Below are 18,232 nucleotides of genomic sequence, written 5' to 3' on the forward strand. Positions count from 1 at the left end.
GTAGAGTGAAATATTTAAAGTACTGAGAGAAGAACCCTCACCACCCTAGAATTCTGAACCTTGTAAATGATCCCTCAATAATGAAAGAGAAGTAAATACTCTATCAGACAAACCAAAAATGAAAGAAGTTGTTGCTAATAGACCTGCTTTGTGAGAAATGTTGAATGAAGTTCTTAAGAGAGAAGGAAAATGATGCAGGTCAGAAATTCAGCAGGGAAGGAATAAGTGAAGGTAAAAATACAAATTTTAATTAGTCTTACTCTTTTTTCAAATAATTATTCATTTAATTCCACTTGTTATTATAATTATTATTATTTTACCAGAGAGAGAAAGAGAGAGAGAAAGGGAAAGGGAGAAATCAAGCCAACAGGTCTGGGACTCTGTACTCAAACCGCAGTCGGCCATGTGGGAATCCAGTGTCTTTAATCACCACGTCACCTGCTGGCCCCTAATTATTCTTATTCTTAATTGATCTGTTACTGTTTTGATATAATCATAGTAACAATTTACTTGATTATATATGCTTGTATAAATTATTGTGTGCACTCATAAATAAAAGTAAAGTTAGTAATAGCAATGCTACAAGGGATAGGAAGGAGAAATTAAGAATATTTTGTATTATAAAGTGCTGTCACTAACCATGAAGCAGTATAGTGTTATTTCAAACTGGATTTGGGGGGGGTAGCAGGTGGCATGGTAGTTAAGGTGCTGGACCCCCACATGGTCTTCCATGGTTCAAATCCTGCACCTGGCAGCTTTCTTTCTCTCTGTCTCTCTCTCTCTCTCTCTGATCAAATTTAATAATAATAATTAAAAATTTAAATAAATAATTATTTGGAAATGGATTAGTTGTAAATGTATATTGCAAACAATAGGACGAGAACTAAGTTTATAAAGTATGACTGATATGCTAAACAAGTGAATAGAGGAAGAGTCATACAAAGTGAGCAATTAAAACACAAAAGGCAGAAAAAGAATGGAAAACAAAAGACACTAAATACAAGGACAACGAGTACAAAACAGTAACAAATTTGGTAAATATTAATCAAACTGTATCAATAATCATGTGGACTGTCAATGTCCTAAATATACCAATTAAAAGAAAGCAATTATCAGAGTGCATCAAAACGATGACCCAATATATGTTGTTTACAAGAAACACACTTTCAATAGACACATGTAGATTTAAGGTAAAGAAAAGAAGAAAGATAGACCATGTTAACCTTAATGAAAAGAAAACTGGATTAGTCATATTTTTTTTAGACAGAATAAACTTAAAAGCAAAGAAATTATCAGTGATAAAGAGGGACATTACATAGTGAGAAAGAGGTCAATTCTCCAAGAAGATGTAACAATTTTTAATATGTATGAGCCTGACAACAGAATATTAAAATATATGAGACAAAAAGTCATGATGTATTTTTTCAGTGCAAAATGCATCATGGTTTTTCCAATAACCCAATAGATAAATTGTCTATTATAGTTGTAGACTTCAGTGCTTGTCTATCAGAAATGGTCAAATCCTGCAGACAGAAAATCATTAGAGCATGACTAAATTCAATAGCACCATCGATCAACTAAATATAACTGGCAATTGCAGGCTACTTCATCCAAGGACTCCAGAATGCACATTCTTCCTGTGCTCACATGGGACAGCCACTGAGATAGACCTGTGGGTATAAAATACACCTGAACAAGTATAATAAAATAGAAACCATTCAGTGTCTGCTCTTAGAACACAATGGTGTTAAGCTGGAAACTAGTAACAGAAAGGCAATTTGAAAAATCTCAAAATACTTGGAGATTAAATGACATACCTCTAAATGGCACACAGGTCAAAGAATAAACTTCAAGAGAAAATGTAAACTATTTTGAACTAAATGAAAGTATTCTGATGAAAATTTATGAGACACAGCAAAAGTGGTGCTTAGAGAAAAATTCATAGCATTGAATGCATACATTGAAAAAGAAGATCTAAGAGGCCAGCATGTGGTATGGTGGTTAAGGGTGTTGAACCCTCACACGGTTCGAGTCCCAGACCTGGTGGCTTGTTTCCTCACTTTCTCTCTCTCTCTCTCTCTCTCTCTCTCTCTCTCTCTTTCTCACTCACTCACTCTGTCTCTCTCTGGTCAAAATTAAATAAATAACAGTTAAATAAAATAATTCTTTTATAAAAAGATCTCAAGTTAATAATATTGGATTGTTGGGAAATTTATGAAACATTTTTGCATAGAAAAACAGAAAAATGACTTTCTCAACCCCTGATATAAATGTCCACTTTAGGCAAATAGAAAAAGAGGATCAAATTAAATCCAAAGTAAACAGAAATAAGAAATAATGAAAATTAGAGCAGAGGGACAGTGAGTGGCATGGTGGTTGGAGTGACTGGATCCCACAAGGTCAGCTGCATGGTTTGAGTCCCAGACGCAGTGGCTTGGGAAGCATATTGGCCATGTGTGCGTGCACGACCAAACTCCCAAGAGGAGAATGGAGGAGAGTGGATTGCAGCATGGCCATCCTCCCTGGGAGATGATTTCTCACTTTCTTCCTCTCTTTTTCTCTCTTCCCTCCCCCATCTCTCTCTGGTGGGTGCCCATGCCCTAAGCAAATTAAAAGAAAAAACACACACACATACACAATTAAAGCAGAAGTCAATGAAATTGAAAATGGGAACCAAGAGATAAAATCAATTGAAAACAAAAGCTGGTTCTTTGAGGGCCAGCTCTGTGGTGCAGTTGTCATGCACCGCTCAAGAGAAGGTGGATCACACATGGTGACTGCAGTTTGAATTCCCAGTCCAATGAGCCCAAAACATGTTGGGTGCACACATGATTGCCCCAAATCAAGTGGGCTGGAGGACTGAAGAAAGGGCATCTGAAGGGGCCCAGTTCTTTCTCTCATTCCCACGTGCATGCCCATGCACGTGCATGCACACACACACTTCATCAAGAATTTTTAAAACATGCATATGTTTGAAAGCTGAACCAGCATCATAACCTAGTGGCTAAGGGAGCCAGATCCAATATGGCTTACTGCAGTTCAAATCCCAGCCCCACCAGCTTGAAAAACACACTGAGTGCACATGCATGTGTGCCCAACAGGATAGAAAAATGAAAGAGAGAGGATTATGATGTGACCACATCTTGGTGGGGGGTAATTTCTCCCCTCTCTCTTTGTCTTTCTCTGGTGAGCACATATGCCCTCTGACCCCCCCAAAAAACAAACAAACAAACTATATATATCTGTGAGTGGATACTATGAAAAGCTCTGTGTCCACGGACTTGATAACCTAGATGAAATGGACCAATTCTTCGAAAGGTACAACCTTTGAAAACCAACCCAAGAAGAAATCATTTGCTTAGGCCTATATCAATTTAAAAATGAATTAATAACCTTTCAAAGCAGAAAGAACCAAGCCCATATGGATTCACTGATGAATTCCACCAACCACATAAAGAAAAAAATTATACTAAATCTTTATAATCTCTTCCAGAAGAAAAGAAGGAATACTTTCTTTTTTAAAAAAGTCTATTTTATTTTATTATATTTTATTTATTTATATACTTCAATTTGACCAGAGAGGGACAGAGTGAGTGAGAAAGAGAGAAAGTGAGAAAGCAAACTGCCTGGTCCAGGACTCGAACTGTGGTTGGCCATATGGGAGTCTAGCACTCTTAACCACTACGCCACCTTCTGGCCCCAAGAGGGAACACTTTCTAACTCCTGTCAGGTCAGTATTACCTGAATACCAAAACCAGAGACATTACAAGGAAGAAAAAACAAAACAAAACAAAACAAAAAAAATAAAAATAAAAATAAAACCAAACCAGTATTTCTCAGAAACAAAGATGCAAAAATTCTTAACAAAATATTAGCTTATTGAATTCAACAGTGGATAAAAAGAATTATACACTATAACCAAGTGGGATTTATTCCAGGTATGCAAAGCTGTACAGCATTCAAAAATAAATTAATCTAGTCCATCATTTCAGTAGGCTAGAAAGCCTCTCAGCAAACTAGAAATAGAGGGGAACTTTATCAGCTTGATAAGAATACCTACATAGGGACCAGCAGTTGGTGTAATGGCTATATTGCTGGACTCCTATGTAGTTGGCCATGGTTCGAATCCAGGACCTGGTGGCTTAAACTCATGCCAGGCGCATGTGCATGTGTGCTCAAGATCCCGAGAGGAGAATGGAGGAGAAGGGATTGTGGCATGACCATCCCTCTTGGTGAGTGATTTCTCACTTTCTGTCTCTCTGTCTTTCTCTGTCTTTCTGGTGAGTGCACGGCAGAAACCTCTGGGAAAAAAAAAAAAAGAATACCTACATAAACACCCTACAGCTAACATCATATTTAATTGTGAGGAACTGAAAGTTTTCCAGGAACAAAGCAAGGATGTCCCCTTTTGCTTTTCTTTTTCCTTTCTTTTCTTTTCTAGAGGTTTTTGCCTTAAGGAGAGAGAGTCAGAAACAGTGAGAAGGAAAGTGAGAAATCCCCCCCTGGGGCAGGGGTTGGCCATGCTGCAATCCCTCCTCCTCCATTCCCCTCCTGGGATCTTAGGTGTGCATGCACATGTGCCTGGTTTGAGTTTGAAGCCACTGGGTCCAAGACTTGAACTGCAGTTGGCCATGTGGGAGTCCAGTGACATAACCACTACTCCATCTTCTGGTCCCTTACTATTGCTTTTCAATAGCATACTATGAGTTCTAGCTAAAGCAGTAGGACCAAAAAAGAAAAGAAACAAAAGGTATAAAGTTTGGGAAGAAAGAAACTAAACTATCTTTGTTTGCAGTTGACATAATTATATGTGTTGAAAATTCAGACAATAACAACAAAATACCCTCCTGAAGTGCCAATTATGACAGATGAGTTTGTAGGATATAAGGTTAAAAAATAAAAGTCAATCACTTTACCACATGCCAACAACGAATGTATTGATTTTAAAATTAAAAATACAATACCATTTACATGGGACGAGCAGTTAGCGTAATGGCTACATCGCTGGACTCCCATGTAGTAGACCGCAGTTCGAGTCCTGGACCCAGTGGCTTAAACTCATGCCGGGCGTGTGTGTGTGCGTGCCCAAGATCCTGAGAGGAGAATGGAGGAGAAGGGATTGCAGTGTGGCCATCCCCCCTGTGGGGTGATTTCTTGCTTTCTGTCTCTCTGTCTCTCTCTATCTTTCTGATGAGCGCATGTGCCCTATAGCAAAAACCTCTCCCCCCCCCAAAAAAAAATTACAATACCATTTACATTAACATCTCAAAAAGTAAAACAACTAGGTGTAAGCCTAACAAAATAATTACAAGATCTACATGAGGAAAGCTACAGAACTCTGATTCAAAAGAATCAAAGAAGTACCAAACACAGAGAATCCACGTTTGCAGATTGACAGACTCAACATTGTCAAGATGTCATTTTTCCCCAACTGAATCTGTGTATTCAACATAATACCAAACAAAATCTCAGCCAATCATTTGGTTATATTGACAAACTGAGTCTAAAATATAGAGTGCCAAAAGACCCAGAATAGCCAATGTAATAATGAAGAACAAAGTTGGGGTACAGACACTCCCTGACCTCAAGACTTACTCTAAAGCTACAGTAATCAAGACAGTGTCATACTGGGGAAAGACTAGACAAATGGGTAGATGGGGCAGAATAGAGAACCCAGAAACAGGCCAACATGAATATGTCCAACTGACCTTTGACAAAAGAGCAAAGGCAATATGATGGAACAAAAATCGCTATTTCAACAAATGCTAGAAGTGAATTTAGACATAGAGCTTAACTCTATAAAAATGAGCTTGAAGTATATCATAGACCTAACTATAAAATGAAAAACTGTAACACTTTGAAGAGAGAACAAGAGAAATGACCTTAGGTATAGTGATGACTTTTTAGATACAATGCCAAAGGCATAGCCCATTAAATAAAGAATTGATAAGCTAAACGCCATTAAAACTAAAAACCTGTGCTCTAAGAAAGGCACTGTCAAGAGAATAAGACAAGCCACAGACTGAAGAAGATATTTTCAAAAGCCATACCTGACAAAGGTGTATATATCCAAAAATATACCAAAACTCTTAAAACTTATAAATGAGAAACTGAACAATCAAGTGAAAAACAGGCAAAAGATCTGATTGACACCTCACCAAAGAATATGGGGAATAAGCATATGAAAGGTTGCTCAACATGATATACCAATAAACTATTAAAAATGAAAGCAACAATGAGATACTACTCTACACCTATTAGAATGGCCAAAATCCAAAGCACACGAAATGTTGGCAAGGCTGTGGAGCAACAAAAACCCTCATTGGCTGGTGATGGGAATGTAAAGTAGTATAGCCACTTTGGAGAACAGTTTGGCAGTTTCTCACAGAACTAAACACGTCTTACCAAATAATCCAGCAATCATCCTCCTTGGCATTTACCCACATGAGTTCAAAACTTAAGTTTATGTAAAAACCTGCACATGAATTATAATAGTTTTATTTGTAATTGTTGAAACTTGGGGGAGAAGAAGAAATGCAAGATACTCAGTAGATGAGTGGATGAATAAATGGTGATACTTCTAGACAGTTACATATTATTGAGCAATAAAAAGAAATGAGCTCTGGACCTGATAGCTTGAAGATCACACTGGGCACATGTGCATGCATGCCCAGAGTCCCCAGGGGAGAATGGAGTAGAGGAATTGCAGGGTATCCATCTTCCCAGGAGATGATTTCTTAGCTTCTTCTCTCAGTCTCTCTGTCTCTCTCCAGAGAAAGTACACATCATATGGCTAAAACAAAAAACAAACAAACAAAAAGCAATGAGCTCTTAAGCCATGAAAAGCCATGTAGGAACCCTAAATACGTACTGCTAAGTGAAAGAATCCAATCTGAAAAGGTTACATACTGTATGAGCCCAACCATCTGACATTCTGGAACAGCAGATTTATGGAGATGATAAAATACTCAGTGATCACCAAGAGTTGGAGGGTAGGAAGGATAAATTGGAGCACGTGGGACGGGACCAGCAGTTGGTGTAATGGCTATGTTGCTGGACTCCCGTGTAGTCAACTGACCATGGTTCAAGTCCCAGACCCAGTGGCTTAAACTCATGCCGGGCATGTGTACCTGGGTGCCCAAGATCCCAAGAGGAGAAGGGCGTGCAGCATGGCCATCCCCCCTGGGGGGGTGATTTCTCACTTTCTTTCTGTCTGTCTGTCTCTCTCTTTCTGGCAAGCTCATGTGCCCTATAGCAAAAACCTCTCCCCCAAAACAAAGGTGGAGCACAGAGAATGGGTAGGGCAGAGAAACACATCAGTATGAAACTATAATTGTAGATACATCTCATGATATGTTTGTCAAAACCCATAGAATATACACCACCAAGAGTGATCCCTAATGTAAACTGGTTCTTCCACTGTAACAAATAAGCCACTGGGGTACAGGATTTTGATAATGGAGAAGGCTGTGAGCAATAGGAGCAGAGAATATATGCTAAATATCTTTACCTCTTGCTCAAAGTTGTCGTGAACCAAAACTGTTTCTAAAAAATAAAGTCTATTTTTTTAAACAATCTCAGCCCAAATTATATATTTTAAAAAGTACATAATGATGAAGTAAGGTTGATCCCAAGAATATAAGGATGAATCAATATCAGAAAACATCAGTGTAATTCGTCATATTAATACTGAATGAAAACACCAAAAAGGGTATGCTCTCATCAGATGTAGAGGAACTATTTAGTGCCAGGGCCAACAAGCGGCATAGTGGTTAAGGTGCTGGACTCCCGAATAGCCAACCACAGTTTGTGTCCTGGACCCAGTGGCTCATGCTCGGCACATGTTGTGTGTGCCCCAAATCCTAGGAGGAAAATGGAGGGGAAGGAATTGCAGTATGGCCATCCCCCCGGGGGGTGATTTCTCAATTTCCCTTTTACTGTCTCTGTCTCTCTAGCAAGTGCACATGCCCTATAGCAAAAATCTCATTTCTTTCTTTCTTTCTTTTTTTTTTTTTTAGTTATAGGGCAATGTGTGTTTGGCAGAGTGTTTGACAGAGAGAGACATGGTCATACCACAATCCGTCCTCCTCCATTTCTCCAACTTCTCAGGATCTTGGGCATGTACACACATGTATCGAGAGTTCAAGCCCCCAGGACTGGGGCTTGAACTGCAGTTGGACATGTACCATGCCTTAACCCACTGTGCTATGGAGCTAGCCCCTTTAAGGAGGAGTTTTTAATGCCCCATAAAAAAATATAAAAAGCAGGTGGTGTGGTAGTTAAGGGCACTGGACTCCCACATGGCCCACCAGGGTTCAAATCCCAGACTTATTGGCTTGCTTTCTCACTTTCCTCTCTCTCGCTCTGTCCCTCTCTGGCCAAATAAAATAAATAAATAAGAAATAAAAGCTAAATAAAATAATTTTAAAAAATAAATTTAAAAAATAAAAGAATATCTAAATAATTTCAGTGAAACAGCATATTTACAAGTGGGATATTTAACATCATAACACTATCAATTCTTCCTGAATTAAACTATACATTTAATATTATTCCAACAAAACCATCAGCTGGAATTTTGGGGGAACTCTGACAAAGTGATTCTAAAAGCTATATGGAAGAATGAAGTTTCATAAATATCTATGACCATTTTGACAAAGGAAGAGCAAAAAGAAAAGACCCCTCTTCTTTTGCCTGAAATCCAGAGGTTAACAAAGCCTAGTGATGTTTTTTCTGGTAAAGAGGCCGATACTCAGATCCTTGGACTCAGATCCATGACTTTATGGAACGTGATATATGTTAGGAATGAGGTGCCAGATGTGATGACATTTGGAAAAGTTGACTTACCATGTGGAAAAAATAAGAAATTAAAAAGGAGAGGAAAAAACCCTTTTAGCTATATTTGGATTAAATGCTCAAATGTGAAAGGTAAAACTAAAAGGCAATAGGAAAAAATGTAGCTGAGTATCTTTATGGCCTGGAGATGGAAGGATTTCACAAACAGGACTCAAAATGCACCAACTGTGAATACATGTCCCAACATCAAAGTAGCTATATAGGTACAGCAAGCACATCACAAAAGTTATCAGGGACGTGACGGACTGGAGTGAGAGAGTATTGAAAACTGATAAAGTGATTCATAGCTAGACAATCAAAGCTATTTCTGCACATCAGAGAGAAATCAGGAAACTCAGTAGGAAAAAAATGAGCCAAGTATATGAATAGGCAGTTCTCAGAAGGGAAAATCAAATAGTGAGCAATATATGAAGATAAGCTCAGCCTCATAAAAAAAAATCAGAAAAAGAAAATACGACTAGAATTAAATACCACTTTGGGAATTCATTTAACTCAACACTTTACATATACCACATTGACAAAAATTTCAAAGTCAGAAAAATACCAAGTCTTGGTAAAGAAATGAGAACCTCCATGTGTTCATTGTTGGAGTGTCAACTGGCTGTTAGCGGTCTGGCAGGATGCAATATAATATATATGCCCTAGATTCGAGCATGTCTGTGCATGTCTGGAGGTCTGGCAGGATGCAATATAATATATGAGTCTGCCCTAGATTCGAGCATGTCTGTGCATGTCTGTGTATTCAGAAACACTCTTAGACAGGCACACAAGAGGACATACAAGAGAATATTTGTTGCATCCTCGTTTGTGTTACCAAAGAGTTGGAAAGAACCTCTGTTGTCCCTTAGAGACTAGACAAGGGAGGGGTTTAAGCAGCAGTCTGAAGAAATGTCCTGAATTTATATACAGCAGCAAAATAGATATATCCCAGAAATGTGAAATAAAAAAAAAGTTAGAAAAAGCCTTAGATTTGTCTTCCAATATGTTTTATGAAAGCAACAAAGCAACACTATAATGTTCAAGGATTCATACATATGTCAAAGCAAACATTTAAAAAGTGAATTAGAGGAGCCAGCAGATGGCGTAATGGCTACGTCGCTGGACTCCCATGTAGTCGACTGTGGTTCAAGTCCCAGACTCCGTGACTTAAAACTCACACCAGGTGCGTGTGCCTGCGTGCTCAAGATCCCGAGAGGAGAATGGAGGAGACAGGATTGCCACGTGGCCATCCCCCCTGGGGGGTGATTTCTCACTTTCTTTCTCTCTGTCTCTCTCTGTCTTTCTGGGGAGCACACACTCCCTATAGCAAAAACCTCTCCAGAAAAAAAAAAAAGGTGAATTAGAAGGATGCATGCACTGGAGTTGGCACTTTTGGGGGCACAGGATGAAAAGAGGAATGGAAGATAAAGGGAAAAAGAATTCTACAAATAATACTATACCTTGCACAAGCTGATGATATTGGTTCTCCACGACCTGAGAAGTAAGATAGACTTAAGTCTGTGGCCCCAAGTCCTTAAAAATAAATACTGGGTCATCGAAAAAGTCATGACGTATTTTTCTATGCAAATATGTGTCATGATTTTTCTGACGACCCGACAAATTCCTCTAAAACTCTATTCTGTTGAGCTAAGGTTTTTTCTGTCTTTACCCACTCTGATGCTGTCCCTTCTCTTTTATCCCTCCTAAAGGGCTGCTGGCTCCTCATGAGGTCTCTGCAAACTCAGAGGGCATCGACAAAATGGTGGTGACTTGGCAGCCTCCTAGGAAAGCCGCCTCTGCCGTTCGGGAGTATGTGGTGGAATGGAGGGAGCTCCATCCAGGGACTGACACACAGCCTCCTCTAAACTGGCTGCGAAGGCCCCCCTCCAGTCTGTCTGCCCTGATTTCAGGTACTAATTTAATTGTCCACCTTTCTTCTGGAGGCCTAAGTTCACATTTGTTTGGGAAACTGCTGACAGGAACTCAGAACCCTGCCTTCAACTACAGGTAGGTGATAAGCGAGACGGTGATGATCTAGAGCCTGCTGAGGCAGAACCTCAAAGTCCCACGGCCGCTGTGGAAGCACAACTGGGAGACTAAAACACCAGTATTTATGGAAAACCCATGACCCACAGTGCCAATAAGAAGATAAATCATTGGATCAAACAATTGGACCAAACAAGTACGGCTGAGTGCCAAGTAACTTCTCGGTGTGATAGGCACCTTTATCTTTGGAAATTCATTTAACACAGAATAAATCACATGCAGTAAAAGTCATTATGCCTGGGCAGCCTGTGGCTTGGTGGTTAAGAAAGCTGGATCCCACATGGCCAATTGCACAGTTCAAGTTCTGGACCCAGCAGCTTAAAAACATGCTGAGTGCATGTATGTGTGTGCTCAAAATCCAGAAAAGAAGGGAAAATGAAGGAAAAGAGATTGCAGTGTGACCATTCCCTGGGCAGGGGAGTGTTTTCTCCCATCTCTCTCTCTCTGGTGAGCATGCATGCCCTCTGGCAAATTAAAAAAGAAATTCACTATGCCCGTTATACAGATGAGGAAGGAAGGTATTTCATTTCCAATTCTGCTATTAGTTGTGTGATAATCAATCCAGAGTTGTCCACATGATAACTGGTGTCTTGAATCCTCAGGTTCCTAATCTGTCAGTCGTTAAGATCAACTGGTTAGAATCAAGTGAGAAAAAGCATCTGCTGTCCTGATTTCAGGTACTAATTTAATTGTCCACCTTTCTTCTGGAGGCCTAAGTTCACATTTGTTTGGGAAACTGCTGACGGGAACTCAGAACCCTGCCTTCAACTATAGGTAGGTGATAAGCGAGACGGTAATGATCTAGAGCCCACTAAGGCAGAACCTCAAAGTCCCACGGCCGCTGTGGAAGCACAACTGGGAGACTAAAACACCAGTATTTATGGAAAACCCATGACCCACAGTGCCAATAAGAAGATAAATCATTGGATCAAACAATTGGACCAAACAAGTACGGCTGAGTGCCAAGTAACTTCTCGGTGTGATAGGCACCTTTATCTTTGGAAATTCATTTAACACAGAATAAATCACATGCAGTAAAAGTCATTATGCCTGGGCAGCCTGTGGCTTGGTGGTTAAGAAAGCTGGATCCCACATGGCCAATTGCACAGTTCAAGTTCTGGACCCAGCAGCTTAAAAACATGCTGAGTGCATGTATGTGTGTGCTCAAAATCCAGAAAAGAAGGGAAAATGAAGGAAAAGAGATTGCAGTGTGACCATTCCCTGGGCAGGGGAGTGTTTTCTCCCATCTCTCTCTCTCTGGTGAGCATGCATGCCCTCTGGCAAATTAAAAAAGAAATTCACTATGCCCGTTATACAGATGAGGAAGGAAGGTATTTCATTTCCAATTCTGCTATTAGTTGTGTGATAATCAATCCAGAGTTGTCCACATGATAACTGGTGTCTTGAATCCTCAGGTTCCTAATCTGTCAGTCGTTAAGATCAACTGGTTAGAATCAAGTGAGAAAAAGCATCTGGAAACTTATTAAAATGCTCACACGGAGTTTAGTTAATGTGATTTTAAGCATAAGTGTAGTATGGTAGTTGAAAGTTCTGGTTCTGCCGCCATTCTAGGTTGAGTCCTGGCTCTATGGCTAATAGTTGTGTGATCCAGGGCAGATGTACTTAACGTCTCTATGCCTCCATTTCCTCATCCATAAAATGGGGGCAGTAATATTACCTACCTCATTGGGTTATTGTGAGAACTAACTGCATTAACTTGGGAAAATGTTTTAAATGGTGTCTAACACATTTTAAGTGCTCACACATTAAGTTAAATGCAACAGAGCTAAAATTTCAATAGATGTTCAAGCTCTACATCCCCTAATAGTTTATTACACCATGACAGTCATTGCACCTGTCAAAGAGAATATATGTGCTCTGCCTAAGGAGACAAGATGCGTACAGGTGAAATATACAGAGCAGACCTCATGGTAATGTAGGGGTCTGACCTTCGCTGCATGCCTCTTCCATAACCACGCCGCTCAGCCTTCCTATAGGTTAAGTTGTAATCACGGCCCTTAAAGGGAATACTGCCTAGATAATGCAGCAGGCATCTAGAGCAAGATGATTAAGTCACTGGGAATCTGGAACTTTTTTTAAATTGTGAGATGCTATATGTGCCCGCCAGAAAGAGACAGAGAGATGGAGGGAGAAAGTACTCCCCAATGGGGTGTGGTCATGCTCCCATTCCTTCTCCGTTTCTCCATCCTGTCATGGTTGTTTCGTGGTTGGCCGTGTGGGATCCAACTCCCTTATCCACTAGGCTATAGGACTGGCCTGAGGGAACCTGGAACGTTTAACCTAGAAATCATTTAAGCTATAGAAGAGAGTGTTCGATGGGTGTGGGTTTGAGGTGGCTTGATGGCTATTGCTGGTTTTGATGTGTACATGTGAAAGAGCATCCTTCTCTTGTTCTTCTGGGGAGCACTGAGGCCCTGAATGGATCATAAGAAGGTGGTTATAAGTTCAATTCAAGAAAGAATTTTTCTGCCTTTAATGCTCTCTAATAGGACCATCGATTGATTACCTCTCAAGGCAGTGAGTTCCCTATCTTCAGTGTTTTTACAGTAGAACCAGTTTTCCTTCGGGATTGCTATGCCCATCAAATCAGATGAAACAACGGGTAGAAAAAGCATTCACTGACCTATAAACTGCCTTGAAATTGTAAACACTTACTATTAACTGTATCAGGACTACCCCTGTGGGATAGTTTGAATTATGTGGTCCCCAGTTCCTGCCTTTTATAAATTCTGTAATTCTATACAAATACTATAAAATAGATGACAAGAGAGAATGGTCTCCATACTTAGTCATTTTTTAAAATTCTTTTCTTTTTATCATACATAATATATATATGTATTTTTTAAGTTGTAATTTCTGGCTTCCATATATTTAATATATATCTTGAGGGTACAGTATGGTTTTGTTTTATTTAATTTGCTATTGGACATGTGCATTCACCGGGGAAAGACAGAGAGAGAAAGAGTGATAAAGCGCCCCTATGGGGGATGGCCACACTGCAGTCTCAAATCCTCCATTCTCCTCTTGGGATTTTGAGCATGAATGCATGTGCACCCAGTGTGTTTCTTAAGCCACTGGGTTCAGGACTCGAACTGCACAGTAGGCCATGTAGGTTTCAGCTGCCTCAACCACCAAGCCACTGGCTGGCCCCTACTATGATCTTTGGTTTGATTTGGTTTGGTTTTAGGTTTTTGCCATAGGATGTGTGCACTCACTGGAGAGAGATATAGAAAGATGGTGAGAGGAAAAGTGAGAAATCCCCCCACTGGGGGCATGGCCATGCTGCAAATCCCTTCTCTTCCTGGAAGTCCAGGTATGCATGCACCACACCCAGTTTGATTTTCAAACTGCTGGGTCTGGGACTTTAACTATGATCAGCCATGTGGGAGTCCAGCATGTGGGAGTCCAGTACCTTAACTACCATGCCATCTACTGGCCCCCTAGTCTGGTTTCTTAAAGCATGCATGCAGTGTACTAATCAAATCTAGCATATACACCTATTTGTCTTCTTCAACATTAAACATTAAATTGTGTTGTGTACATTTGACAGTAGTTCTACTAGCTTTTTCTTTATTGAACCTGTATTAAATTGTCCATATTTTTAACTCTGCAGTGGTACACTGTCCCATAGCCTCTCCCCTTATTGGCGTGCATCTTGTGTCCACTAAAAAATTTCCCAGGAGGCCAGCAGGTGGCATAGTAGTTAAGGGGCTTGACTCCCACATGGCTGAACAAAGTTTGAGTCCTGGACTTGGTGGCTTGAAAATCATGCTGTGTGTGTGTGTGCCCCAAATCTCAAGAGGTGAATAGAAGAGAATGGGTTGTAGTGTGGCCATCCCTCCTGGGGGGAAGGGGAGTGGTTTCTCATTTTCCCTCTCCTTGTCTCTCTCTGACTCTCTCCAGTGAGCACACATGCTCTAAGGCAAAAAAAAAAAAAAACAATTCTCATGAATCCCAAACCCACTGTCCCATGCCACTTTTAGTATTTACCATTGCTTCCTCTATTTCTGGGCTTTTAAGTCCTTCAGTTTCTGCCATAGACGTGGACATTGGCTATATGTTAAGTGGGGATATATGGTATTTGTCTTTCATAGCCTGACTTATTTCACTTAAAATTATTTCTTCTAGATTCATCTACCTGTGTCAGATGACAGGATGTTGTTCTTTATGACTGAGAAGTAATCCATTACATATGTACTGTATAGATCAATATACTAATGAGTAAAATAACTTCATTAAAGTTACCGTTTGGAAATATTTGACTGATGATTAGTGTAAGCTAATGCTACATTGTAGAAATAAACATTTAAATGTTATATACCTGATGTTTATTATGAATTCCAAATGGCCCTCTTCAGTCAGTAAGATTATTTATTGCCATTTTTTCCTCACCAGCCTTTTCCCAGCATCTGGCTGGGGCAGATTTGAGCATTTAGGAATGGGAATGGGCCAGAACCTAACCCAGTTTCTGGATTGTAGGTGAGGAGACCTAGGCTGTAGACCATCGGTCCTGTTCCATCTGGGTAAAAATGCTTCTGAACTTGTAGAACCACTCCTTTTACAAATATGTGATATCACGTCGCCTTGGAAACCTTCCCTGATGCCTAGAATAGTTGGGGCCTTCTTCTGCATGTTCTTATCTTATTACCTTTAGGATCACTTCTTATTACTGAGCGCTTAATGTATGCTTTCTCCTACACTTGAAGTGTGAAGTTAGCTTTCAGCAGAAAGATCACCTAAGACATGTGTTATAAACGTGAAGATGAGGCCTTTACCCAAGAGTGCCAGGTGTATTTGTATTGGAGTGCTGAAAAATAAGCCTGGACTACTGAAAGAAAATGAAGGTCTTAGGAATGTGGGCTTCATCCATTGAAGGTTTTTGACGTGGGGAGCAGACATGATTAGAGAGCATTCTTATAAGAATCAGTCAGTAAAACAGGAGTCCTTAAGACCAGAACCAGGGAACATGCTTCCTAGCAGGTCTAGTATGGCAGAAAGGAAAATGCCATTTGAGTTATGGAGCAGTTTTGTCTTCCCTCTTCCACTAAAGGTAGACGATTCACAAGCAGAAATCCATGGTTTCTGATGTAGCAGTTTCCAAAGCTTTTGTCCTGAACTCAGATTGTGCATAGCAGAATGCAATGGAGCCATTTTCCTGGTGAGCTTATCTGCAACTCCATAGCAATTAGTTGACCCTTCCATGACCAAGGGCAGAAAGGCTAGGTACTGGGAGCAGAAAGCTACTCACCAAACCTTTCCAGTGAAATATGAATCCACGTTCCATGTTGCCCTTTGGGCTTCTGAGTCTTGATGCCACTCACAAGGAATGTTTGGATTATGGGACTGAGCTGACTGTGTCCTTTTTCCATTCCACTTGGTTCATGAACTCAAATTGGAACTTATCCATGGCATGTGTTTTGATCTTATCACAATCTCTTCTGACAGCATGTACTGTTGCATGACAAAGCTGTATGTGCTGTCACTGGCTGGAATAGGTGAGGGACAATGGATTTTCATATAAGACATGCACAGTTTAGTAAATTATTCCGTGCTATCAATGTTCTCCCCCATCACACACACAAAATAGTAAACCCTAATCAATTATAGGTGTAAGACACCCTAGCTACCTATTGGCAGTCAATTAAACGATATTGGAAAGAGTCCTTCCTTTGACCACTGACATTATAATTACCTAGAAGGGTTATCTCTTTTTTTCCTTTAAATTTGCCTTTGAAATATAAAGATCTGTTGTGGATAGTATCCATGAGAGGGCCTTTATTTTGTAGGCAGCAGAAATCTGAGATTTGAGCTAGCAGTGGCTGGATCCCACATGGCCAATTGTGCAATTTAATTTCTGAACCCAAGAGCTGGATAAACATGCCAGGCATGTGTGCATGTGTGCCCAAAATCCCAAAAGGAGAAATGGAAGAGAGGAGATTGTAGTATGGCCATCTCCCACGGGGAGGTGCTTTCTTACTTTCTCTCTCTCTTTTTCTCCCTGGTGGGTACATGAGCCCTCTGACAAATTTAAAATGAAAGAAGAAAGGATGAAATCTGAGATTCAGGGAGATAAGAAGTTTTAGAAGGGCAGAGGAACTGGCCAAGAGCTTCATGACTGACAAAAAATGGCAAAGTGTGGTCCCAGATATCTTCCGAATCTTCCAGGCTGTGAAGCAGCTGAGATCTAACAGGAACAAGTGGTCAGGTTGCACTGAGCATGCCCAGGTTAGTCAGGCCTGGCTGTGTCATCCAGCCTGCTCTCTCAGCTCTCAATAAGCATCTTGGAATTCAAAAAGCCATTCAGGTTCTATGCCTGCAAATCTCCAGGCTCACTGTCTTATAGCGGCAAATTATTTATTCCTAGAAGTCAAAGATTTTTGCTTAAAGACAAGTTGTTGTTGTTGTTGTTGTTGTTGTTGTTTCCAAAAGCAGTCTGTGCTGCTTTTGTGTTTGTATGGTTATATTGAAATCCTCCTTGGAACTTGAATAGCTTTTGTCTCCTTCTTAATCATAATGACCCTGTTTGTTCATATGGAAAGGAATTCAAGTTGCTTGTTTTTGGGGGGATTTTTTTTTTTTTAATCTTTTTTGGAAGTCGGAATCAGTGACTTCTAGAACTCACATCATGAGTGAGTTGGCCAACAGGATGCTGAGAATTTGTAACTTAGATCATTCCTTGATTCTCAATGCAGTCCGTGCTTGAACCATCTTCAAACTAAGACAAGGCAAGAAGTGCCTGAAATGCACCCATATCAGATATTAAAATGGTTCCATTAGTGACTCAACGTGTACTGGTGTACCAGTGGCACCCCTGTTAAGAGAACTCCTTTGCTTGCAGAGAACATAAAACCCTACGTCTGTTATGAAATCCGTGTATGTGCCCTGTCAGGGGATCAAGGAGGATGCAGCTCCATCCTGGGTAACTCCAAGCATAAAGGTGAGTCTTAAGACCTTTCACCAAAATTTGCTTTAGTCTAAAGATTTGCGTTTAGAGGGTGACAAAAGCCTCTTGTATCCTACTTCTCAGCACCACTGAGTGGCCCTCAGATTAATGCCATCACAGAGGAAAAGGGGAGTGTTTTAATTTCGTGGAACAACATTCCAGCCCAGGAGCACATGGGGTGCATCCTCCGTTACAGGATCTACTGGAAGGAACGAGACTCTGATGCCCAGCCTCAGTTCTGCGGTATGTGTGAGCCCGAATGTAGTGGGCCCTTCTTATGTGGATGTCAGGAAGCACACGCGTGTGCACGTACAGACACACCCATAGTGCTAGCACCATGCCTGGCACTTCTTAATAGTGAGTGTGAGATTATTGGAGTGAAAAAGT

At 40.4% G+C, this 18,232-nt stretch overlaps 1 protein-coding gene across 4 annotated transcripts in view; it reads left to right on the forward strand.

Annotated features, from left to right (window-relative positions):
• Positions 1–18,232, forward strand: part of IL12RB2 (interleukin 12 receptor subunit beta 2) — a 115,776-nt gene that overhangs the window by 75,247 nt on the left and 22,297 nt on the right. For all 4 annotated transcript variants that reach the window (XM_006171404.3, XM_027769435.1, XM_027769436.1 and 1 more), the window contains exons 10-12: positions 10,545–10,745; positions 17,741–17,839; positions 17,930–18,088. In XM_006171404.3, the coding sequence (XP_006171466.1) occupies positions 10,545–10,745; positions 17,741–17,839; positions 17,930–18,088 (459 nt within the window). The remainder of the gene's footprint in view (positions 1–10,544; positions 10,746–17,740; positions 17,840–17,929; positions 18,089–18,232) is intronic.

The sequence above is a fragment of the Tupaia chinensis genome, unplaced genomic scaffold (genome assembly GCF_000334495.1).
Source record: "Tupaia chinensis unplaced genomic scaffold, TupChi_1.0 Scaffold149502_1, whole genome shotgun sequence".
Taxonomy (NCBI): domain Eukaryota; kingdom Metazoa; phylum Chordata; class Mammalia; order Scandentia; family Tupaiidae; genus Tupaia; species Tupaia belangeri.